The following is a 26,805-nucleotide window of genomic DNA, read 5'->3' as shown; positions in this document are numbered from 1 at the left end:
CTTACAGCTGTGCTCTTATCAAACTCCTCTATCAGGAGGCCATAGAAAATCTGTGGGTTGTCACTGCTTTTCTCTCATGGACCAAAAACTGCTGCTCTGAGCTGTTCGCAACAAAAATGGATGTTTGACATGATCAGGGAAGGAGAAAGCATACCATAAAGATAATGAATTACAGAAGTATGTGTTTCCAAGGGTTTCAAACCACTCAAGTCCACTGGCCATTTCTTATGGAGTGTATGGTAGCAAAACCCCTTGGGTGCTAAATGGGAGATACAGTCATTGATAACAGCCACCAATTATCAAGAATTATGGGATATGGTTAGACCCTTCTATAGAAATCTTCTGTATAGCTCCTCTAAGGTATCTGTGTAATCAGGACATAGATGGGAAATAGGATTTTGGCCACTGTGAATTCCACTTCAGGGAAGGCTATTTATAGCAAGCCTCCAAAGGCTTAATGCTTAATGAATATTAATAGTGGAAGTGGGAATTTTTATATAACATCTTGGTTTACCAAACATAAAGAAAGATTTTGTTGCGTAACCCTTAAATTCTAAAAAACAGCATCACACCATCAGCTACCTGCAGAGTTAACAGAGATCACTCTCATGGTTCAAAGCGTGTATATGATCCATCCTGGGGATCACACATAATTTGCTACAACTGATTTTATCATAGGTATTATCTAGCCCAGCATACAGCCCCGGCAGTAACAGAAGGAGACACTATTAGAAGACAGTATATAAGACTAAAATTTTGAAGTTTGTTCCCCTGGTACTGCCCTAGAATTCACAGTCCTTGGGTTCCAAGTACTGAAGGCACTCCCTGGCCTTTCACACATATATTGCCTATGGGTTTTGCTGATCCTTTCTTGAGCCTGCTGGTCTGCCTACAGAGCTTCTTGGGGTTATACATTCCAGAAGATCACTGTCCAGGCGAGGGGGTGAAAGTGTTTTCTTTCATCAGTGTGTCAGTATTTTCACTGAGTTTATGCAGTACTGTGGGATTTGGTGAAAAATCAGTCTCATCCACTTTTCGTCTTATGTACTGCTTTCACAACTTTGTAAATCCCAGCCATGTGGCCCTTCATGCTTCTCTTCACATGGAAGAATCCCAACCATTTCACTCTCCCCTCACAAGGCAGTTGCCTGCTCATGCCAGTTGCTTTTCTCTGTATCTTTTCCAGCTCTGTCCTTCACGGTCACAGATGAAGCCCAGCCTCCGCTCCCAAGGATGCCAAACCCTTTGTTGGCTTTTTTGACCTCTGTTACACATCAAAGTGGGAGCCCCAGAGACGGTCAACAATGACTCCAAGAGATCATTACTGAGCTGCAGTAATGAAAAGTCTAAGCTCAGTAAACACTATTTAGACTATTTCCTCTAAGTCTATTATCATATGCCTTGTGAATCCTTCTCTTCCCCCTTCATTCCAGGGAATTCATGTAAATGTCTCAGTTATTCCTTATGGAAATCCCACATTTCTCTATCCCTATGTCTTATTTTCCTGTCCTAACAAAAATGTTTGCTTTCTGTTCTCATTCCCTCCAAAAGCAGGAGGAGGGAGGGGAAAAGAGAATTATGTGCCCCACATTCATGTGCCAGAGTTCCCTGCTTTATTAACCATACCACCAATGTTATCCCCACCCTGGAATTTCTGTACTTTCAGTTTGTTGGGAGCTAGTCCCCTTTCCAATCCAAATGCAGAATGAAGCATCAGTCATCTGGTTTTATTTTGTGCTTCTTCACTCTAACCCAAAATCTCTTGCCTTGAGCACACCTTTACACATATTAATCACACAATATTTTCTGTTACTCTGAAGAACTTCTCCCATTTGGACCACAGACTGATAGCTGGATTCTCTCTGTGCATGCCTCATGTGATTCTACACCCTGGTCTGCATCAAAAGCAGCATGGCCAGCAGATCAGGGGAGGTGATTTTGCCTCTCTACTTCACTCTGCTTAGAGCAGCACCTGGAGTACTGCATCCAGTTCTGGATGCAACATAAACAGTATGTGGATGCCTTGGACTGAATCCAGACAAGTGCTACAAAGGGGATCAGAAGGCTGGAGTACTTCTCTGAAGACAGGCTGAGAGTGTTGAGATTGTTCAGCCTGGAGAAGAAAAAGTTCTAGGGAGAATTTAAGGCAACCTGCCAATACCTAAAAAAGAGCCCGCAAGAGTGTTGGAGAGGGTCTTTAAGGGGTATGTAAGGAAGAGATTTAACTGAAAGAGAGTGGGGTCTAGATTAGATATTAGGAAGAAATTTTTCCTTCTGAGAGTGATGAGGCACTGGAACAAGCTGCCCAGAGAAACTGTGTGCATAGCCCATCTCTGAGAGTGTAGGAGAGGCCAGGCTGGAGGGAGCTTTGAGCAACCTGATGTAGCTGAAGGTATCCCTGCCCATGGCAGCTGGATTGAACTGGATGATCTTCTAGGTGCCTTCCAACTTATCCCATTCTATGATTCTATGTTCAGTCTATGATACTCAAACATCCAAGTTGTATCCTTGAAAATAAGCTTTGTCCTGTAAGCAAAGGAAAAAAAAAGAGGAATATTCTATCTACTGCAGAGGAAGCCTGGGTACTCCACTATGTGGAAAAATTCCCTAGGACAATGAACTCAAAAGATAAGGATGCTAGAATGTACCTTTGAGCTATACAAGGAGACAGCAGAGAATCTGAATATTGCTGTCAAGGAGAAGGGTGAAAACAACACTGAGAGGAGACAGCTGGGAGGGCTGAGGTGAAAGTCTGAGAGCCAGAAGCAATCAGTGGTATGTCAGAGCCTTAGCTCATCAGCAATATGGAATTATAGGGGATATATTTGAGAAATACACATTCACTAGAGCATCCCCAAGCAATATGAAGAGAGATTGATAAAGTGCTGTGCTTTGCGTGGAGTGCAAAGCTGCACATTTTCTGAGCAATGAGGAATTGGTCCCCTTCTGTCTCATGGGACACAGCAGCACAGCAGATATTTAAATCTTTGCTGCTGCATAGGAACAAGATGCAACTCTATGGATATTTCTGCTGAGCAAAACTTGAAGAAGAAAAGAACAGCTTTCAATATTCAGATGGGTGTCTACATCTAAATATAGTTCACTGGCTGGTACAGCAGATGCAGCCACCACTTACTTGCTAATGTCCAATTTGATAATCTGCATCTGGGTGATTGTGGTCTTTTGAAAGCTGGAACTTGCTATCTTAGGCTTTATATGTATATATATGTGTGTATATACATATAAAAATTTCATGCAATTTACAACACTGTGGTTTGAGTGAGGAAAATCCATAAATGTTTGTCTCTCATTGCGAAAAGGAACTATATTTGATAAGTTCTAAAGAGATCTTATAAACAAAGAGAAGTGTGAGAGTTATAGTACAATTACCCATATATGATAGATACGAGCAGAATGATAATACAGACTGCAGAAAAACCCATGTTTTCTTTGCCAGTATTTTAAGATTTGTTCTCATGATGAAGAGTGTTCTGAACTCCCTAGACAGTAAGAATCCCCAGCTGGAAGCTACTCTCCTGAAACTCAGGACATCTTTCAGGCTCCTGATTTACCCAGATCTGTATGCTGGTAAAGGTGCAAACTGTTCCAGGAAATTCTCCAGAGGCTGCCTACTGCTCCTGCAGAGATCCAGATGCAGCCAGAAATACATTATCCCACTGTTATCCCAAATCTGAGTCTGCATTCAGAAGACTGCCTTTTCTATTTGCCCTGCTGTCTATCTCAAGATCAATAGCTTCAGCTGAAAGAATTACATAACTCCCCCCCTCACTTTGTACAGTTATGCCTCCTGCATAGCTTACAACTTTTTATAATACATGGTGGCTGGACTAGAGAATATAGTGTGTCTCATGTCTTAGTAGTGCAGAGAATGAGGAGAATGAGGAGAATTAGTGAACATGTGTAGTGGGCTGACCCTGGCTGGTTGCCAGGCACCCACTAAAGCCACTCTCTCTCACTCCCCCCAGCAGCTAGACAAGGAAGATATATATATATATATATATATATAGGGGTTCATGGGTTAAGGACTGGGAGAGATCCCTTGTCAAATACCATCATGGGGAGAACAGGCTCGAGTTAGAGACATTAATTGAATTTATTGCTAACAAAATCAGAGCAGGATAATGACAAGTAAAATAAAACCTTGAAAACATCTTCCCCTCACGCCTTCCTAGATCTACCTCATCCCTCAGCAGCTCAAGGAGGCAGGGAATGGAGTTTATGGTCAGTTCATCACCTGAGGCTTCTCCTGCTGCTCAGGGAGAAGAGGGGTGTCCCTCTCACAGGAGACAGTTCTCCATGAACCTCTCCAAAGTGAGTCCATGTCAGGAGCAGCAGCTCTGTGTGAACAGCTGCAAGGTGAGTCCCTCCCATGGGCAGCTGTGCTCCCAGCGCTGCCGCAGTGTGGGTCACCCTGCCATGGGTGCAGCCCTCCAAGGACAGCTGCTCCAGCCTGGGGCAGGGCCCTCTCTCCACTGGCTCTTCCACAGGGCCACAGCCTCCTCCAGGCACCCACAGCTCCAGTGTGGGTCTCATCCACAGGTGTGGGGGGATTTCTGCATCCCTTTGGACCTCAACAGGCTGCAGGGCACAGTTGCCTCATCGTGGTCTGCAGAGGATCTCAGCTTCCATAAGACTGGAGCACCTTCTTTCCCTCCTTCTTCATTGACCTTGGTCTGCAGAGTTGTTCCTCATATACTCTCACTCTGCTCTGCTCTGGACACAATTACAGCTGCCAATCTTTGTTAAATGTCTTCCTAGATCTGTTATCACAGAGTAATTAGCAGCATTTCTAATTGGCCCAGCCGTGGCCAGTGGCACGGTGCATCTTTGGAGCCACAAGGGATGGGCTCAGTCGGACACGGAGGAAGCTGCCAGCTGCCTCCCACAGAAGCCACCCCTGCACCTCCCCACCTTCTGCATGCCCCCTCCCCCCACCTCCTGCATACGAAAGCTTGGCTTTAAAAACCCAACACAACCTGATTCACTCCCTATTTAATACTATAATCTTTGTGACGTCATCTTCAGTATCTCCAAGTACTGCAGTAGTTACCTACACAATCTTGTCTAATAATCTATGCCATTGTATGTCAGTCTGCAAGGGAAATTGCTTCCTTGCTCTCACTTTATTTGACAGCACTGACAAGTAACACTTCCTTTCCTGATTATACCCACCTACGTGTGATTGAGGGGTTTTTTTCTGCAGTAGTTTTTGCTGAAGGCTGTGTTAGATTTCCGATGAAGATAAACTTCAAGTGATCTCTCATGTCTACTGAAATAAATGAAAAATATTTAATGTGGTCTTGAGTGTACATACTATTGTACATTATGTCATCAGAATAGCAGATTATCATGATGCAGATGTTGTCTGATATTTTTTCTTAGCAGTAGTTTAGTATTTTTTAAAGATGCCTTTGTGTGTGTGTGTGTGTGCAATAGCCATTTTCTGTATCCATAAAAGCAGAATTCAGTAATGCCTCTGAACTTCTGCTAGGGGAATATAATTTTAGACTCTGTAGTATCTATATAAATCTAAAACAATGTGGTGCTATTATGTTTATTCTTGTCGGTCTTTTAGGAAGGTAGAGAATGATAAGCCACGGCTAAAAACCCCATCAGAAATTCCCATTCACAAATACTTAGGCGGCTTTCAATTTCAACAGCTCTCAGTTTTGAAACACAGCAGCGTCAGTGAGAGGTGATCATGTAATTTCTGTTGCCGCATAGATCTTCCAGCCTAGCAAATTATATTTAGGAGGGCTGTTCTTCACGCTTTTCGCCTCGGACCTGCCACATTCTCATCTGACTGCTCTGAGCTTCATGGGAGAGCTCCCGAGCGTTTGTCACTCCCCAAGCCTCGTCCGCATAAGCTAACGCCTCGGAGCAGGATGGAGATGTCTCCAGAGAAACGCCGCATGAAAACGCCGCTCGGCATCCTCTCCCTCACTAAGTAGAACTCATTTCTGAAGCTGCTGCTTCACGGGGTGGCCTGGCCCTGAGATAAATGGCCCGGCCCGAGATACGCTCCCGGCCCCGAGGTAAATGGCCCGGCCCCGAGGTACGCTCCCGGCCCAGCGCTGGGGTGAAGGGGGCAGAGCCCGGCAGCCGCCCCGCCGGACGCTCCCAGAGCCATCCGGCGCCCTGCGCACCCCTGAGCGCTCCGGCGGCCGCAGCCGAGCGCACCGCAGCTCTCCCGCCGCAAAGGCGCGGGCATCGCGGGCAGCGCGGGCAGCCGGCAGCGCCCCGCTCGCAGAGCCTCTCCTCCGCCGGCTCCGCGGTGAGAGCCCCGCGGCAGCGCAGGCCCCGGCTGCAGAGCCTCCGCTCCGGCTCCGGGGGAAGCGCCGTGCGGCGGGAGGAGGCGCCCCTGGCCCGGGGCTGCGGGGAGCGCGGCGGCCGCCGCCCCTTTAAGCTCCAGCTGTTCCTTTCTGCGGCGCCTATTTTTAGCGCGTCCTCTTGGTAGCATCCAGCTCTGCCCCCTCTCTCTCCGCGCTCCCCCGTCCCCCCGGTGGTAGGTTCCGCACGGCGGGGGGACTGAGCATGTCCGAACGCGCTCGGCAGCGGCCGCCGCGCCGGGGCTGCGCTCGCTCGCAGCGCGGGAAGGAGGGCGCGGGTGCCGCCGCCGCCGCCCGCAAGTAAGTTTGTCCGCGGGCGCGGTGCCGGCGCGGGCGGCGGGCGAGGGGCGGCAGCCGCCGCCTTGGTGCCGCAGGGGCGGCCCGGGGCAGGGGTTCGGCTCCGGGCTTCGGCGCCCCCCGCCCCTGGAGGCTGGCGCCGGGCGGGATGCGCGGCGGGACCGGCTGCACCTGTGCGCCTCGGTGCGCGCCTCGGGGCGGCCGCAACTTCTCCGCTGCCCGCCCCCGGGTCAGCGGCTCGCGGCCTGGCCCGGCTCGGCTCGGCTCGGCTCGGCCAGGCGGGTCCGCGCCGCACGGGTCGGCGGAGGCAGAGCGCGTCTGTCCCCTCGGTGCGTGTGCGGACGGGGACGGCCCGAGCGCGGCGCGGTGCGCTCCGAGCGCGGTGCGGTGCGGTGCGCTCCGAGAGCGGGGCGGTGCGGTGCGGTGCGCTCCGAGCGCGGTACGCGGCTGCGAGCGGCATCGGGAGAGGCGGGCGGCTGCGCTGGCCCCGCGGAGAGGGCGCGATGCGAAAATACCGAGAGAGTGTCGGCGTAGGCAGTGCGCCCTAAGAGTCAGCGAGGCTGCGGTGCTCAAAGGAGTTTCTAATTTAACAGATGATGCCGCAGGAAAGAAGCAGTTTGCGGAGAGAAACTGTAACGACACAGGTTTTTCGCTCTCTCGTGTGATAATTTATTCTAGTTCTTTCAGTTTAGAAGAGGTACCGTGTTTTAACTTATTGTCAGTAACCAACAAATACCGAAGTATGCCCCGAGATTTTTGCCTCTGAAAATGGGTTTTTATATTAATTTTAAAAATGCTTGGTTTGTTGTTCAGTTCACCTGTAAATGCCTTTAACGCTACGTCTTCCTAGTACTAGTGAATGTAAAGTTTTTCACTTAACGTTGAAAGCGGCATGGTTTTGGTAGTTTCTTTTCCTGTGCTCTAAACCGAGGAAAGGTTTCAGAAGCTGCTTCCCTATTCAAAGGAAGTTTTTTGATGTTTGCAAAGTTGTATTAAGATAGTTTTCTAATTGAAATCATAATAGGGGAAGGGGAATTTGGGGCGCTTAGCGTGTCACTGGTGGAAGAATTGGGCTGAGGGCCAGTAAGATGTTCTTGGTGGACAGCCTGTTTTAATTTTTATTTGGCTATGTCTGTAGGTGTTGTCAGTCTAATGACCCGACTTTTAACATTTTTAAGCCATGCTTATCTTTGCACAATGGCTTAGATTTGGTGTAGTACTCAGACATGAATATTCATATAAGCTTAAATGTCTGTATGCTAAGCCTCTTCAGAATTTAGGTGCCTTTAAAAATAGTTACAGACGCAGAAGATGCCATTGCTACTGTGTATATATTTGAGTCTGTTAATTAGCTTTATGCAGCGGAGACGGGAAGGCTGCTGGATTCCGTACCTCTGCAACTCCTCAACTTTTCCCTTCTCCCAAATGAAACTCCCTCGCCTCCAGCCGCCGAGGCAGCGCTCCCGGAGAGTAACAATTGATCCGTGGGTTTCTGAAAGCCAGTTTGCATGATTTGGCTCTAGTTTGTGCACAAATAAACTGCTGTCCTGTCAGTTCCATTTTTAAGAGTATGCATTAATGGGGGAAAATGGAATTCTTGAGTTGATGCTTTTTGCCTTCTGTAAAAGACCACAGGAAGATGCAGCAAGAAAGAACTGCCTGTGTTGACAGCATAGTGATAAATAAGAAGGGAAATTCTTGTGCATGGCAACCTGCCATTTTTCTCATGTGATTAGATTTTATCTGAAATAATACCCTGTATTTTAAAGAATAAATTTATTTAAAATATGAGAAGTAGTCAAAGTTGGAACTTTAAAAATGCCTTTCCTTATGTTGCTGGAGTAATAATTTGTTTAATTATTTGGATTGTATTTTACTGTTAGGATGTTTTAGTACTATTTATTTTAGTTCCAGAGCTCATACATATTGATAGAAGTATTTCAGCATCCTAACCAGATAAGGATTCTTTGATAGTCAAGCAATTGCTAATAGAGCATATAAGAATATCCTTAAAATATATGCTGTGAATTATAATTCCTGTGCAGTCTCAGTTGATTATTTTTCTTGTCCAGGTTTTAGCCCAACTAGTAGAGATGAGAAAATTGTTACAGTAACAGTGGGTTACATATTAGTTGTTTGAGAATGTCTAGTTAGCAGCTGCAGTGTTTGCACAGCTATGTTTCCCTTTAAGCAGAAAAAAGAAAAGGTAACTAATCTTCTTTCACAGTGCATATCTTTCTTTCTGTTAAGACTTTTTCTCCACTGCTTGCTTAATCTAAAGAAATATCTTCCATGGGTTTGTTTGTTTTTAAAAGTGTGTCATCTTGCATTGTAGGAAATATACATACTCCTCCTGGATTTGGGGGAATAACAGAACTATTAAAAGAAATGTGAAACCACTTTTTTTTAGTTGAATTTCACTTAAAAACTATACCCCCCTTGGTCCTCCCCCCTCCCCCCCCCCCACATCCCCAAACCCTGATAATAATGACTTTTTTTTTTTTTTTTTTTTTTTTTTTTTTAATAGGGACGTGATGATTATTTAAGTCTGGTAGCAGAAGGCAGTAGTCTAGGATTGTCAGCACTAATGATCATGTGTTAATTCACAAGTGCTCAAAGAGCATTTGTTTCTGTTGATGAGCTACTGTGACTTACTTCTTCACCCTTCCGTGAGTTGCTGTTGTTTCTTAAGTTACTGTAGCAAAAAACATTAAACTGTGCATACTATTGAAACATATGGGAGGTGCCAACCTCACAGAAGCGAACAGTTGCTGCTGGCGAGCCTGGTCGGGTGTCAGATTAGCACGAGATTGTTTCATGACTGGGGATGGTTTAGCTCGGGAGATACTGATACTTTTGTTTAGTGAAGCCGTTTACCTGAATGTGGGATATGGCTTCCTTGTTCCTTGCAGCAGATATTTGTTAAATAGGGGGTCTCTGGTGTGTGAGCTGTTGCCATCAGAGGCAGAAGGAGCATTTTGAAATAGGCAAAGAATTGTGAGTTTTGAAGTCCATGGGGAGTACCCTCAGGTGTTCAAACAGACATTGCTCTCTTAATATCATCAGGGGTATTTTGTGCCTGGGCCAGATGCTTGTGTGGCTCCTGCAGCAGTGAGCTGTAAATTACCCTGCTATTCCAGCATCTGCTCCAACGAGATTTACTGAAGATTAGATAGAGATACAGAGAAGGTAGCTCCTGGATATCTAATGATGTGTCATACACTTTAAGACAGGAAGTTATTTGATCTGCAGGTTAAAATCTTTCAGATGGATCAGAGGCCCCTGTTGCAGGAAAACCTTATCTGTGGCTGCAGCAGTTCAAGTAGTGAGTTCCTCCTGAACATAAAGCTGCTGCTTGTATCTCTCAACTACACATTGAAACAAGTGATGACCTCCTGCTTTCTTACATTACTCTGGCAAAACAGGGATCTAAGACATATTCAATTTGTTGTTGTTGTTGTTATTCTACTGCCTACTAATAGGGTGAAATGAGAGAGAGAAGTAGGAGGGAAATCATAAACCTGTGCCAGTCTTCCATCCATGTTCCTCAGATATTATACTGCAAGCTAATTGGAGGTTTGTTTCCCTAACTCTTAAATGTCACGAGGACCATGAGTCCCACTTTGTTACTCCTCAGGAACACACTTATTATCTTTGATGACTGAGAAATCATGAAAGAAGAGGGGTGTTTGACATGGGAGGAAAGGGAAGACAGAGAGAACAGCTACGAGCTGGATGTGTGTTATAGAGGAGTTCTCAGCAGAGCATGAACACAGAGCAAAAACACTGCCTGTCACAAAGACAAGGATTGGACTTTCTCTGGGGCCAATGTGTAATGTCTTGCCCATATAGCACAAGGATGGTAACAGGAGGGGGGAAAATGGGATTGTATGAGTTCCTCCATTAATAACTTGAGAATATGAAAGGCGTATCAGTATTTTTTTTTATTCTGGAGCTGGTTGTTTTCAGGCTTAGAGTGATAATCTAAATCAATTTATGTATTTCGGGTGAGCTTTTATTCTTTATCCCAAATCCTTATCATTTGGGTCCTATTCATTACCCTCCTCCACCCCCAGGTGTAATAGTGGGTCAACTTTGGTAGCCTGACTGATTTGAAAAGGAGAGTTAAACTTAACGTTTTTGAAGGAATGAGGAGATTTCCCCAGGACAACTGTGGGCATTGTAAAACTTGAAGGGACCTTGAGGGACTTGAAGTGACTTGATGAGACTTACCACTTAGAAAAAAAATATTTTTAATTTAATGTTTTGGAGTAAATCCCTCTCAACACTTGTGTGTCCATTGTACACTTTCCAGTTATTAATTAGCCCAAGTTTTTGCTATTATAAACTAACTTTTAGGCTAGTGTTGTTTTTATTCAACTTCCAGCTATCAGGTCTGGCTATTTGCCTGTTCAAAGAGCTACTTACTGTCCAATTTTTTAATAGGAAAATCTGTATCAATTGATGAAGGCCTCTTAATAAGACTTAATAAGAGTTCATCAAATCTTTTGCTCTTTATGTATTTTCACTCCTGTTTTCTTTTTGTGTCTGGTCAGTTAGACTGTTTTCTGTCTCTTGGAAGCTGTGCACCTACTGTGCCCTGGATGAAAATGCTTTTCCTAACGTGCAGTAACTTTGCACACAAATTAAATGGTAAGGGCAAGATAAAGTCAGGGCCCTAATAGGAAGGAGAGACTGTAAAGAAAGCTCTGATGGTGAAGTAGGTACAGGTTGTCTTATCCTTTGCTGGGAAATCTATCAGTGGTCAACAATGAAAGATGAATGAAAGGAATTTTGAACACTAAGCAGAGCTTAACAGACCTTAGCAAAAGCAAGACCATTTCTGTGGAAGATGGGAACTTTGTTAGGCTGGGAATGGGAGCCTTAGTTGTGCAAGATCCAGTGCTGCAGTTTACACATCATTCAGTCATCAGTGACCAAAGACTGACACTTTGGATCAGCCTGGGACATGCACCCTTTGCATCCCTGTGAAGAACAGTTGACATATTTGCAATCATGGATGTAAAATATTTCTTACTGACCGTGTAAAACAAAGCTGTAGCAGTTCTGTCTCAAACCTGGGATGACTCTGGAAATATTACCTGCTGAAAGTCTTTGTTCAGTTGATACCATCCACTTCTGTTCTGGAAGGCATTGTCACAGCCATCAGGATAGATTACTAGAATCCATCCTGTCTATCTTCAGTGGGTGATCTCAACCACCCAAGCACCAAATTTGGAGAAAAAATATGCAAAATGAACACATAGCATGGCTACTTAAATATTATGCTTTTTCTTTCCAGACATTATATATACAATTCTCATTCATTTCACTGTGAACCTAATTTGTGGGAACAGAAAAGAATTGTCTGCCTCCTGTGTTCCTTCATAAAAAATGCTTTTGGGACACATAGATATGAAACAAATTTTATAGGTAAAACATAGTTCAACTGAAGTACTTGCATAGGTAAATAGAATCCAGAAATCTTTACATAAGCTTATATATGACATGCATGCAAAGATAAGACTTTGATACTGTAGTCAGAACTGTGTTTTTCCCCAGAGCATAACACAACCAGATTCCATGAAGATACTTCCTAAAATAATTGTAAATACATTATTAGCTATTCCTAATCTAACCATAGCTATATAAAACCTTAGTAATAAATAATATTTCATAAATATTACAGAGCGCACTAAAAGTGTTAGTATTTATAGTCACTGTAGTGCAACTAGATTCACTTGCAAGTCTTCTTTATACTTCCTTTCTGATTTTAAATTATTAATACTGTTCTATTTCAGAAATTGATATTTGTATACTGTTGATGTAAATCCAATCTATTCAGTCATGTGTTTGACAGTTGAATTCCAAGTGGTCTTATGCATTTTGTTGCACAAAAAAGCCAGGGCATCCATGTTGTTTATGAAAGGATATTCCAAGGTGATTGATCAATTAATATTACATCTTTTGTAGCTTCTGGAAAGAGAAACTGTAACAGTTTTTAAATCCCCTTTAGAAAAGGAAGCAACTCTTATCCAGGACTGTAAGAAGCAATTTCAAGACAAAAGGATGCAATGGGAAGAAAAATGTTTTTTTCTTCTGGCTTTAATTCTCTATTGGGATCTTATTGTTAGTGTCTTTGGGTTTTTAGAAATTTTCTCTGGGATTACTTTTATTTTTTTTTTTTTCATTTTTCCTGGAGTGACTATAAACATTAACTGTGGTGAAATATTATAGCCATAGGAATAATGCTAACTCATTAGTAGTCAATCTCACTTCTACATGAAAGCTCAATTCCCTTGTTGTACTTTCTGCTTGAATGGTTTTCAAAGAACCACTCTAATTTTATTTGTGGACTTAAACTACTGATAGAATTCCCACTCATACCTTCTGTTGCCATTCCTATATCACCATGGCAAAAATAAATTGTGTCTTTCTTGCATGCAGTTTCCATATGCCAGAAAGGATGATAGTAGCAGGAATTGGCTGGTCCATGTGGAATGCTTGACTGTGAAACTCTTTCCGTATGCAAACTGTCATACCTCCTTTTTCTTTTTTCTTCCTTTTTTTTCACTGAGGTCTGCCTCACCTGAAATCCTACATACCTGAGTTTGTGCTCCACTGAGAAGTTTTATCTGAAGAAATGAGAAAATTAGACACCTCTAAAATGGGAACAATTGAATAGCTAAGTGTAAGAAATTGTAAGGAATGTTTAGAGGTGGCATTAACTGAAGTGGCAGTAACATCTGTACAATGAAGATAGCACAGCATAGCATAATGTGAAAAGATAAGTTCATTAATGTTGGTGAAATACTCTGATGCTGTAGTGATCACCTTGGAGAGGCTCACGAGGAAATTGATACTTCTGGCATCCTAGCAGAGCTTAACTAGAGTTCCCTAAGGCTATAGACTGAACAGCTCTGGTCAGACTAGACACCAAATACCTTCTCTGCTAACTCAGTAAATGGTGCTGTCTGAGTGTTGTGCAAACAAGTGCAGTGAAGACATAGCTGAACATCGTGTAAAGCTGTTAATCTCTCCTTTTGGAGAAGATTGTTTAGGCTCTTGGTGACCTGTGGTTCTTAACTGTGTTGCAAATAGCAGCCACGGTATGAGGTGTTGGTTCCTACTGAAGTCCCCATCAAACTACAACCAACTTTCTGAACTGGGGGAGAAAAGCTCCTTGTGCTGATGATGTGACTGTGAAAGAAGAGATCTGTGTAACTCTGCATAGTCATTAGTGAGGTTAAGTGAATACAGACAGCAGCAAATAAGGCAGAATTAAGATACAAATGGTCCTGATTTTGGTAAATGTGATAATTTTCCTTACACTCAATAAAGGAAATCTCATCAAAATCATGTTATATGTCTGCTGGAACTCTAGTACATGTGTACATCATATCCACCAGCACTAGCAGAGGTCTGCAAAGTGGTCAAACGCAGTGATGGAGGCAGTGATTGTTATTGCCCAGGTGGAGGAGCAGCATGGCTGGGTGGAGTTTGCAATGTTTGGAATGAAATGTAACCAGACATTGTAGGTAGGGACCTTAAAGATGATCTAGTTTCAACCCCCCTGCCATAGGCACATCTCCCACTAGACCAGGCTGCCCAGTGCCCCATCCAGCCAAGCCTTGAGCACTGCCAGTGAATAGGGCAGCCACAGTTCCTGTGGGCAGTCTGTACCTGATGTTTTACTGGGACACAGGGGACAACAAATTCTCACTGCAGTTCTGTCACAAATGTTGCAGTAAGTGTTGCAGCAAGTTTTGAGCAAGGCTTACATTATTCCTAGATACAAAGCTTGACCTCAATGAAGCTTTAAAGGGAAGGTATTGCAAATATAGTAATACTGAGAAACACCCAGAAGAGATACCCTCACCTTCCCATATGTACTTTCCCCAAGTTCCTTTACCTTTCCTTTCCCCAGATTTCCAGGTCCTGTGAGTCAGTCAGGGTAAAACTGTAGCACAGGCAGAATGCAAACTTGTTACTGCCCTTCCCAGCATGCCCTCAGTCACTTCCAACCACTTCTATTTCACAGGTACACATCTGAAGGCAGAGATTTGGAAGATTTTGTGGCACGGGCAGTAAAAATGAATTCTCCTAATGAATTTCTATGTCATCTTCTGTCACCTCCTTTGGGGAGCTTAAGATACCAGTGGTTGGAGCCCATGGGTCTTTCTTCAACTGAAATAAAGGAAATCTTCTTGAGGAAATATGAAAATTGTCATTGATAGGGAGGAAATTGTTCCATCTCCATGATCTCTAAATTCCTGTAACTGCTAATTGCATCCTGTTTTCTACTTCCCCTTTGTAGTTATTTTAATTACAGCTCACTACGGTGAAAGTACCTGTTTGTTGCTGTATGCATGTATCCAAAAGGAAGAAGAAGAAGAAAAAGGTTATTTATTCTGCATTTTTAAAATACTCAGTCATGTTGTAGATCAGTTGTCTGGGTTTAGTTTTTGGAATGTATACCTCTATGTAAGCCAGTACATCTTTAGATAATAGAAGGATTTGGTTTTAATAACTTCCTCTGAGAAGCACAATAACTCAATTTTCCAAGGCTATGTAAATATTTTCCAAGTATATTAATTCACATTTGCCAAAATAAGCCAGTTTTATACCTGTGTGAGGGCAAAAGCAATGACCAATTTGCTTTAATATCCATGAATTAGGTCGTGTCATGTTAAATGGAGGTTGAAACACTGACACAGGTTGCCCAGAGAAGCTGTGGCTGCCCCATCCCTGGAAGTGTTCAAGGCAAGCCTGGATGAGGCTTTGAGCAACCTGCTCTAGTGAAAGGTGCCCCTGCCCATGGCAGGAGGATTGGGACCAGATGATCATTGAGGCCCCTTCCAACCTGAATCATTCTGTGATGATTATTAGAAGGATTTTAAAGAGTAATCTGAAAAAAGTGGAAATAAATTAATATAAATGGTGAGGCAGTGAAGCTGGTGTCAGCAGCTTGTGGTGTTCTAGGTGCTTGTACCTGACATTTTATACCTCAGTGCTTCAACAGTGGCACCATGCAAATTTCAGTGCATCCAGCATTCAGTTTCCATGCCAGGATTATATTACTCAAGTTTGTTTGGAGTTCTGGACTGTTGCAATTTTAAACCACTAGTGTTTTGTCATGTGTCTTTGTGTAGGAAGATTCCCATTTAATACAAATTGAACTGTGATAAATTAATGATTGTGACCAACTCTGAGCAGTAGGACATCTGAATCCTGCAAATGTCTTTATGTTAAAGTTACAAGCAGTGGGCTAATTTGAAAGACAATCTTATTACATCTTCCAGACTGTTCTTGGTGCATTGTTAATCATACCTCTTCACAGGTCAAGAAAGGTAAAATGATAGTATTTTCTCCAAAGAAAACAAGCTTATCATCCATTTCTTGATTGTGGATTAGAAATGCAACATTCTTCCTGAAGGACTTCAGAATATAACCTTGTAAGAGGCTTTCTCCAACAGACATCTATTGCATCCAAGAGAAGTTAGGAGAACACAGGCAAGACTTCATTCTGGTAAATCATCACAGCTAAAGCAAGATTACTGTCATTGTTCCCTAGTATGTGATGTTTAGAAAAAGTTTCTGTTCTTTGAAACAATAATTTTTTGTGTTACTTGTTTTGATATATTGTCTCAAGTAGGCTCTTGATGTTGAAGAGAACATAGTTGTATTGATGCATAAAATATATGTATCTCTTTGGATGAAGGAAAGTTTTACTCTGTACAAATGAGCATTTGCATTTATACAATATCATTATGATTTAAGGTACTTGTAAGTGTGCATGACTTCTAATTATGAAAAACACTGAATCTGAGGCGACCATTTGGGTCAAAACTTTTCTTTGCCTATCCCAAATCATCTAGTCAGTCTGTCTGTGCATTCTTTGGCTTTTTAAAATCTTTAGTTATTATGGATACACTTTTAGTATTGCTAATTGGCTACACTAAGATTTCCTTTCTTAAAATAATGCTGATACAGAAAAGTAGTTTCTGTAAGACCACTAGGGGAGTGTTTTAAGAATGGTTGCACTTTGGGAATCTAGTCTCATAAAATGACTTGAGAATGGCTGGTTAAAGGTGAGCTACAAGAACATTTAATTTCGACCTTAAATTAAGGTATTAATTAATAAAGCTTGTGACAGGAAATTACAGAAACGATGGCTTAGTCTCTATGAGTACTACTACATTGAAATTCATACCTAAACTTGTACTTTTTTCTTTCTTGCATGCTATCTGTATTTGGAAGTTCTAGTTCTGATCTTTCCTATCAACAGATGTTTTTGCTATGAATTTATGATCTAAACCAAATAAAACTGTACAGGGCAACAATAGTTCCTCAGTCAAACAAAGAAGCTTAACTCTTCTGTTAAAAAAACTATTTCATTAGGCTCTAGAGTCTAGGACAGGGACAGACTTTGACTAATTTTATTTTAACATATGGAAGAGCTGGATAATTTTCCCTTGAACACCTCTACAAATCAACAAGTAGTGAAAAATAGGTTTTTCCCATGTTTTAGTGGAGGGTCAGATAGTGTATTGCAAACAGCTTTGAGCCATGTGTGGAAAATATTCCTACCTTCTGTTCATCAATAGAGAAACAATGATGTTTATATATTTATTATAAATAACTCCGTGTGTATTTTTTGTCTTCTTCTTTCTGGCTGATTGGTGGAACTAAGCTGCCATGAACTGGATATGCGTGTTACTAAAAGTATGAATTTTTAGTTTTTTCCTTATCAGCTTTAAAAGCACAGAAGGCATTTTCTGGTGCAACATCACTGATTTTATGACTTTTTTGCATGTGAGTGGCACCTAAGTGTTGTTCACCCCAATGGACAGAATGGCTGCAAAACATATTGCTGTTGGTAATGTGGTCAGAAGAGAGAACTCATTCTGTTATATAAACCCTTGAGTATTTTAATTGTAGTATAGATAGGAACAAATACCTCAGTTTTGTTCTTTGCTATGTCCAGCCTGACATGGTGAGAAAAATAATTTGCACAAGTTTTTTGTACAGTAATCTTTTGTGTAACTCTTTTGTTTCAAAAATTGCAAGTACCTCTACTGTGCTTGCCAGTAAAACAGAGCTTACATGAACAGACCAAAACCCCCCTTCATTCTCTTCCAACTAATTTGATTCCTGCTAAAATCCTGTTTATGTTTGGAAAGGAATGACCTTGAAACATTGTAGTTCACAGTTCAAATGTTTTGGTAAATATTGGCTTATATACTGGGTGACCTGAATAAAAATAATTAGTAGGCAGTAGAATCTTTTGTTGTTGAATTTCTCATTATCTTTTTGAGGTGTTCATTTTTTCATGTCCCTCTATTTGTTGTACGAAGGATAAATTTAGTATTGTGGAATCAATAATGACATTTCCCATTCCATGGTCATAGCTCTTATTTAATGCTTTCAGCACAGTCATTTTTATAGATGCTCTGCATAATGTATCAGCATGGGCCCGATTTTTGTCTGTGACTCAGAAAATGTTGTAATTATAATGGTGCAAGCAGCTCCATCTCTTACTTATGAGGCTATAGTCATGGTAGTGAGTTTTCTACATGAATGCAGAATTTGTAAGCCTGCACCAACATTAAATAAATAACCTCTGACAAGTGTTGAAATTTTATTTCAATTATGTGCTAGTGTTTGGTTTCTGTCAGAGGGCTCTGTTGTTCTCCAGCACCCCCATTATGTGCATGCATTTGCAGTGAAGGGAAGGTAATTTGTGGCCTCCTGTTCTGCTGGGTAGTGGTGAAGCAATTTTGGTAAGAATGTACATTGTCACTCTTGCTCCTCTTATTCCCTGAATCACTTTGCAAGTGCCACAGTTGAATATTGCTGGAAAAAGTGCCTAATGCAGACAGCCTGAAATTATGTGAAAACTGCTTGTAATAGCCTCAGTTTAATACCAGAAACAGAATAGAGGAAACTATGCACAAATATAGATAGCCTGAATCATCAGCTGCTGGTGGAAAACTCGTGTGTGCATCCAGTCAGGCAGAAAAAATACTGACTTCCACTCTAGTTCAACAAAGCCACATGAGTTTTTAAAACTCATAGGCATCAGCTTAATTATTACAGTGTATCAATTTTACCTGAATTGAGAGAAAGGAAGCAGTGTGATTTTACATTAACAAGACGAACAAAGCTGAACTAACACCAGTGTCCAGTTCGGCATTTGCAGGGCACAGGTGTCTGGATGTGCCCTTTTCCTGTGTGCTGCTGTACTTTTTGGGATGATGCAGTTCTCAGGTTATATGTGGACATCCCAGCTAAGAAGGGTAATAAGATAAGCCCCCTTTGGCTAAAAAAAGAACTGTGCTAAGCTTGAGGATGACGCACGTGTAGGCTCTCCTTTGGACTTCCACCTGGAACTGCAAGAATACATGAAAACCCTCTTCCTCCTCAGCTAACGAGATCTAGGGGAGTCCCATATTGGACACTTCCTGTTTTAATCTGCTGAGAGCAGCCTCCTAAAGCAGGCACATTTCTGACCTTTATTCAGTGATCTGTCAAAATGTTTGGTAGGTGATGTGTGATGTTCTTGCTCAACCCTGATTTCAATTCTACTATTGTAATCCTAAAAATCAGCCTATTAAACAGTGGAATGAATGTCCAGTGTCATTTTAGTAGCAGTTGAGCAAGAGCACTGTTATTATTGATCTCATTGCATATAGAGTTGAATCTAATAATAAGATATTATTTAACCTTTTTGATGGTTTTCATATTAATAATGACTTACAAAAAAGTTAGAACATTAAGAAGCAACTAGATATATGTTTCTGAGGAAAAAGAATAAAAAATTAAAACCAATTCTAAGTTTTAATTAGAAAAAGATTAACTGTATAATAAGTTTTATTGCAAAGGCATAACTAGGTCCCGTTTTTTTTCTTCCGTAGTTGAAATATCTCATGTGAGCATTTATAAATCTTAAAACTCTGCAAATGGAGACTTGAATACCCACACCACATTTGACTTCTGTCTTATTGATCTTAAGGCATTGTCAAAATTGACAAATAGACAATTGCAAATCCATCTTAAAATTGAAGTGCTCACCATTTGCATGATATTCTCTCATGAGACTCCTCTGTCTGAGATATGTCTTTTCAATTACCATTTGCTGTCACTCAGAACTTCTTGCACTTTAATATTATAATGCAAATACCTCTGAGTCTATCCAGGTTTATCAGTCCTTTTTCTGTTTCCATGCTGTTTTCAGTCCTAAGTAGATTTAAAGAAATGTCCTCAAACAACTTGATTGGTAAAGGTTCACAAAGCAATAGTAACAGTTCATAATTTCATGGTTCTCTGAAAACCCAAATAATTAGATTGTTTCTCTTTTGAATTTTTAGTGGAATTACAGCTTCATAAGACAGAATTTAGGGCTTCAACAGAACTTAATTGTCATGGCATAAATTATCTTCAAGATAAGAAAACTCTAGTAGTGGTAGTATTTGTAGTATTCCTAGTGATGAAAGCAAAACAAAGTGACTTAAGAGTGCATGTGGTGCTTGTGGCTCCTGTCTTATTCCTGTACGTGTAATTGGCCAGAAAACAAAAGAAATACCACAATAAAATGTTCATTTAATTGGATCATTGTGAAGCATTTATGGAGGGAATAGTCTCTTCTGATGTTGCTGGATTGGTCTTGAGATCTTGTTTCTAATTAACAAAAAGAAGCCCAGCAGCATCCTTTCATATCAGGAAGAAAACCAGGGAAAAATGTAGCATTGAGATAAGACAAAAAGGAAAAAAAAAAAAGAGAAGTTCTTCAGCAGAATCTTGGAGACAGTCTCATGAGTTGCAGTTTTTCATTTTAGATTTAATTTTCATTTGGAAACTGCTTAGGAAAAATAAAAATAAAATATAAGACAAGACTTTTTTTGGAAATAATGATCTCTTCTGATCTTTAGCTACATTTGGCTGCTGCAAAATACAATAATTAGGTCATAGACATATAGCAGCAAATAAAAATGTAATAGTTTAAGTCTAATCATAGACAAAATCTGATACTCAGTATACTCTGTGAGTGGCTTGTCCTCTTTCCTCACAGTCTCATGGGAGTGTGTTCCTTCTGTAAAACCTTCCTATTTTCCACATTTTGCCCACCCCTCCTTGGGAAACAGTGATTTCTTGCAGGGAAGCCTGCTAGGAGGTCCCTGTGGGAGCAGGTGTGGACCCAGAGCATGCTTCTGCCACCATCACTCGCCATCTGGGCTGCTTTATTCACTTGGAGTTCACATTCTCAAACATATGTACTGATATTTGTTCATTTCTATTTTCTCTCTTCTGTGAATTTGTGTATTCATAAACCTTCATGTCTTGAACAGTGATGGTTTGCATTCTCTAACCCAGGAGTAGACTAAGGGCTTAGAGCAATGGATATTTAGTTTATTAAAAAGCAGAATATGTAAACCAGCATTTTTCCTAAGTTCTGTGTGTGTTTAATATTGAGTCTTTAATGTCTATCATCTCCTGCACCCTTGATTTTATCTTAGTGAAAGGAAGGATGTCAGTTCTAAAAACTACATTTAGAGCTGTGACAAACAGCATTCACTGCAAAATGGGATTTCTGATGGAAGTAAATATGCTTCCAAACAGTAGTTCTACTTCCCAAAAAGGCAGGCCCACTGTAATACCCTATGATGGGGTGACAGGGCAATCCAGGCAATCTGCTTGTCTCACTGTAATTTGCTACATATGCTTAGTCCTGAATGATTTAAAATTAACGTCTTCATGAACCTCCATAAGTGGGGTGTGTGCTCCAGTAGATTTATGCATTTAAACATGGTGGTTCTGTTCCTTCATTGCTGAACAAAGAGTTTCTTAATTCTGCTTTGCATACATACATATGCTGAAGACCTTAGTTATTAATAAAATATAGTAACTATTTTTTCAACCTTCAGAAATCCGTTTAGGCAACAGATGAGATTACAGTTGATGTACCTGGATAGACAAGTTGTGATTCCTATATATCTTTTTGGAAATATTGTACACATTCTCTTGTGAGTTCAGGAAATAGGCAGCTCTTAGTGAAGTTTACAGTGTCAAAAACAGGGAGTGATTTGTATTCTTTGGGCTATGTTCTTTAGCTGTGTCAGGATGGTAAACAGAAACTCCATGTTAATCTGACTTAGTAAGGAGCTTTCAGGATGCAAGTTAGCAGATTTGTAATCTGCCTGTTTGTAAACAGATACTGTTTTTGACCTTGCTTGTTCTGGATGTGCTTCATCACTGTAGCTTCAGAAAAGCAGAACGCATTTTCCCCTTTACCTAAATTGCACAAAAAAAAAAAAAAAAAAGGAAGCCAGAGCTTTCTGCCATAGATTTCTCAAATATCTGCATTGTACCATGGCTAAGGGCCTAGTGCTGTTTTCATGTTCTTATGCAATGCTTTTAATCCTCAGTGATCAGCATCCTTTAAGAATTAGAGTGTCCAGTTTTTCATTCCCGTTATTTTTATGGGCTCACAGCACACATACGCTTGTGCTGCTTAGAAAAAACTGTGTGAAATAAATTGATTAATAACGAGCCGTATTTAAGTGTTCTGCTGCTGGGCCTGTTGTCTTTTTCTATTACTTTTTTTATTCTTGTTCCTATTAGGCAAAATAAATCATGCTTGTCATTTAGCTGGCTGAAAAAAGGTGAACACCAAATTTTTAAATTCTACCTCTTTCAAGTGCTGAGTGTTAATTGGGCTTCTCAGTAGAAACTGTCTTGAGAGGCAATGTGACTATATTATAATTGTGTGAAAGCAAAACATCTGCAAGACTTAAGGAACATCAAGTAGGTTTGTTTTCTAATAAGGTACTTGAGAAGGAATTAAAATTATTAAAAAGATATTACTGCTGTGACATGTAAAACAGTAATCCAGTGGCTTGTATCTTCCATTTCTCACACAGAAAGCAGAATTTCCTGAAATTCCTGAGTGGGAATCTCAGAGACATCTCATCCTTGGAAGTTTGCTTGCAGACCTTTATCTTTCTAAGATTAAGTGAACCAAAAAGGTGTCAGGTTGGGTAATACTGTGGAGATTTTATTGAGAAAATAGGACCAGATTTCACAAAGACTACATCTTTTTGCATTTTCCTCAATCCAGTATATGCCCTGTCAATCATATCTATTCTTGTGTCAGTGGTGCTTTAGTTTGGCAGTGGGGTGTTGGTATTCCTGTTGCCTTTTGTATGGGAAGTTAAGCCCCTGGATAGCTTTTCATGCTGTATACCCATTCAGAGTATCAGCACTTGATCCATGAATCCCAGCTGCAGAGTGAGAGTGTAGTGGTCACTCTGGATCTAACTACTGCCCTGTAGCAACTCATTGTCCTTTTACATGAGCTTTTTACCCCATGATTAAAAATGTCAAATCCAGAAACAAGTAGCTGGACAGTGTGAATTACTCAGAAGTGCTGGTTGCAGTCAATTTCCCCTGCTAACAGAGAAGTAATCAATTTACTCTTTCTTCTTTTTTAAACCCAAAAGTATACCTGAAGCTGACCAAGGAGCACATGGCACATCTTTATCGAAAGAACTTTTAATTGATTTATATTAATTGATTTGTGAAGTCTCCCAAAATCTTGCAGGAGCTGCTGTATTTCTTTATGCTTAGTGAACTCCTGCATCTTCCCAAAGTAAAAGAGTAGGATCTGATACTGGAGACTATTGCAGCACTGCAAAGATGGCATGCAGCACATCATGTCCTGGCACATTGTATCCTGCAATCAGTGGGCAGATACTCTGTAAAGCAAAATTGAGTAACTTTATAGCATCTGTCTCACCTGCTACCTGTCTTGGCTTCATGCCTCTTGCATCTGATATCAGAGTCACCTTGCATTTCTGGAAAAGCTGACAGGCTTCTGGAAGGTATTTGGGATCTTGACTTCACATGTTTTAGTCCTTCACTGAATCTCATTACTCGGTGTGGTAGAATGCCAACTGCTGCCGCTTTAATTCAAACTAAATAGCCCCCAAGTTGCTTGAGGTGAGTGGAGATACTTAGTTAGGAGCAAAGCTGTAAACAGTTTCAAAATCTCATTCAAGGAAATCTGGAAGAGACTTACTGAGAAACAGAAGAATGGCTCACATTCACATGTGTGCACAAACACCCCTGTGCACAGCACCTTTGTCTCTAATGGAAAATTTGCAGTCAGTTGCAATTTGGCTTAACATGCTGTACTGAGGCCAGATATTCAGAGAAAGATTTTGGATCTGAATTACCCATTTTCCTGCATAAAATTATTGGCTGAAAACCTTTTTTTTTTTTTTCTTTTTTTTCCAGCTAATTCTAATGACCATAACTGAATTCAACGGCTTTAGACTGAAAAAGAGTAGATTAGATAAAGAAGGAATGATTTTCTGTGAGGACAGTAAGGCATTAGAAGAGGTGGCCCAGAGAAGCAGTGGATGCCCTGTCAGTGGAAGGGTTCAGGGTCAAGTTGGATGTGGCTTTGAGCATCCTGGTCTAGTGGAAGGTGTTGCTGCCCCTGGTCATGCCATGCCCATAGGTGGTCTGTTCAAGTCCTTTCCAGCACAAACCATTCTATGATTCTGTGACTCCAGCTTCTCCAGCCATTTTAAGTAAATAAAATATATTCAGTGGCAGTGATGATTGATCTGCCTATCATATAAGGAACTATGAAGCAGTTTGTAGTATGTTAAAGACCTAAATGTTGGTTGCTTATATTCAGCTTCTGTTTTGGGAAAAAAAGATGTCATAAATGGCAGAGTTAAGGAGAGAACTGCAGAAGAGAGGTAAGCAAGCAATGACCAAATAAAAACTGCACAATGGAAGGAAACTTATTTTGGTTTCCTGAACATGATACAGAATGAAAAATGTTTACCAGTGTTCATGACTAAAAAGAGAACCAGGTCATTCTGCCTTTCTTCCCTTCCATTGCCACTGTAAACACTCCCTCCTAACAGACCCTTTCAAACAGTTTTGTGTTTTTAGGCATTATTTTGCACGTCATGATGCTACTACATGCTGCCTTCCCTACTGAGAAACTATTATAGCACGCTGGACAATAAAGGCTGCCTGCTGTGATGAATGCTGGCTACCCAAGGGCAATGACATCCCTCCTGACTTCACTTCTGAGTTGCTGACTGTGCCTCCCAGCAGACCTATATGAGAGATCTAAAGAATAAACTGATCCTCAGTTTTTTTACTTAATCTTAGCTGGTGAAATAAATTTTTAAAAATCCTAAAGTGTTAAAAAAAGAAAAAACCGTTTATTGTTGTGTACAAAGTAACCAACTAACAAAATTCACTTTGTTAACAGGAGGAGGAACTGCAAGTTAGCACAGATGTAGGAAAATGGTTTTTAGTCTACTCTATACAACTTGGTGACTTTATTTTTAATTTTTATTTTTTCTTAAGGCTTAAAAAAATGTATTTTAACATCTGACTTATGTATGGTTTCTCCAAGCTGTTTATAAATAAAGCTGATCAAGACTTCTTATTGATCAGATTTTGATTTCTTCTCTCAGACAAAATGAACCCAAGAATGCTGCATTTATCTGCTTGTAGGAATATTCTTTTCATGTATCCAGATAATTGCAGCAGTAGTTTTATCAGTTCTTGATGAATTTGGAATTTCAAAGTAAGAGTCCGTTTCCTTCTGTGTTTGTTATCTCATGCTTGATTTTTATTAATTTTACATTTAGCTTCTGATTTGATTGGTATCTTGAAAAGTTTGTGATACAAACTGTAGCATTCTGATTATAAAGATTTGGAACAATCCTTTAACTTCTGTTACATTATTTAGCTTTCAGATCTTAGGGTCAATCCAATTATTCTTCAATGTTTTCCTGATCTTCAGTGATGATGTGCAATATTTTTGTTACAGCAAAGCTACACTAGGCATGTTTCCCTCTAACAGGTTGTTCCTAATTCTTTCAGAACCTACTGTGCAGCAGACATATTTGATTCCTCAGGGTGCAAAGGCAACCAGGATGACCTATTCATTGCTTGTGTCTTACCCCCAAAACCTGTAATTAAGTCTGACTTTATTGAAGCTGTAGACTCTTACAGGGCAGTGACATGGACATGCAAGCTGTTGTCCAGACAGAACATCCCAATATCTAGAGCCTGGAAAAAGCATTGCCTTCCAAAGATTCTTAAGCAGTTGTGATAAATTTTGACTTAGAATAACATGCCAGGAAAGAGATGCAAGAACAGTTTCACTTGCACACACTGCAGTGTCTCAATTTTTTAATTGGGTGTGCCAGGATTTGCACTGTGCCAGCAGGTTGCCTGGTTTGCTGGCTTGCTGAAGGCTATGGCATCTCTTCAACTGGGATTTCCTGGGCTCAGCTCCCACTGTGGCATTTTTGCACTTTTTTAGGAGATATTCTCAATGGAGTCTTTTGAAGCTATTCCAATAGTTGCATGTGACCCACTCCAGGAGATTTTACCCCAAAACCATTAGCCTGACCTGTGTTCTTAATCAGCTGTAATCAGTTTCCCATATTATCCAAAATGCTTATTCTGGTTGCAAAATCCTGTAATACCTACATTACCCTTGACAAGGATGATTTTCAGTTCTTCCAGTAGCCATCTTTTGGAGTGCCAGGGCTGTGCCAGGGCCAACAGCTAGGCTAGTCTTACCTCTTGTGATACTGTCTCCCTAAAATCATCCTGGAATAAAAGGTTGAAGAGTCTGTGTTTGAAGGTAGTTTGACAGTCAGGAACCTGGTCTTCATTATAATTAAGTGATATCTGAGCAGCCTTCTCTCAAACCCTGCAGAACAGCCACCTGTGTTTGGCATACCTGGAAGCCAGAGGGGCTGTCATCTGAGGTGCTGATGGGGAAATCATCAGCACTTGAGAAAATGTAACCCTGAGAGTGATGTCTCCCAGAAAAGTTGTAAAAGTTATAATGTGGTGGTGTTATAAACTTCTTGTAGCAATAGGAATACCATTATTGGTGAATGGATGCAGTAATTTAAACTGCAGAACAGGCAGAAGTGTTTATATTAAAGATTATATTAAAGTGTTTATATTAATTCCCATGTTCAGCCTTTTGCTGGGAGGAGTTACATACCATGCAAAATTTTCTTGGAATATAGTTTCAAATGCCAAATTAAATATCTTATTTTTTATTAATAAACTATTTGATGTGAGTAGCCTTATGGGCTGTTCA

At 41.0% G+C, this 26,805-nt stretch overlaps 1 protein-coding gene across 8 annotated transcripts in view; it reads left to right on the top strand.

Moving 5' to 3' along the window:
* The window catches only part of OXR1 (oxidation resistance 1), a 346,510-nt gene that overhangs the window by 79,836 nt on the left and 239,869 nt on the right, over window positions 1-26,805 (top strand). Inside the window, exon 1 of one of the 8 annotated variants that reach the window (XM_063171032.1) lies at window positions 5,847-6,056. The exons of 4 other annotated variants lie outside the window; for them this stretch is intronic. In XM_063171032.1, coding sequence (XP_063027102.1) covers window positions 6,023-6,056 — 34 coding nt within the window. In that variant the 5' untranslated portion in view covers window positions 5,847-6,022. Of the gene's footprint in view, window positions 1-5,846; window positions 6,077-6,576; window positions 6,651-26,805 lie in introns of those variants that run through there. 3 more of the 8 variants (XM_063171033.1, XM_063171038.1, XM_063171035.1) reach the window with 3 other exon arrangements.

The sequence above is a fragment of the Melospiza melodia genome, chromosome 1 (assembly GCF_035770615.1).
Source record: "Melospiza melodia melodia isolate bMelMel2 chromosome 1, bMelMel2.pri, whole genome shotgun sequence".
NCBI lineage: Eukaryota > Metazoa > Chordata > Aves > Passeriformes > Passerellidae > Melospiza > Melospiza melodia.
This window is presented reverse-complemented; position numbering and strand designations above follow the sequence as displayed.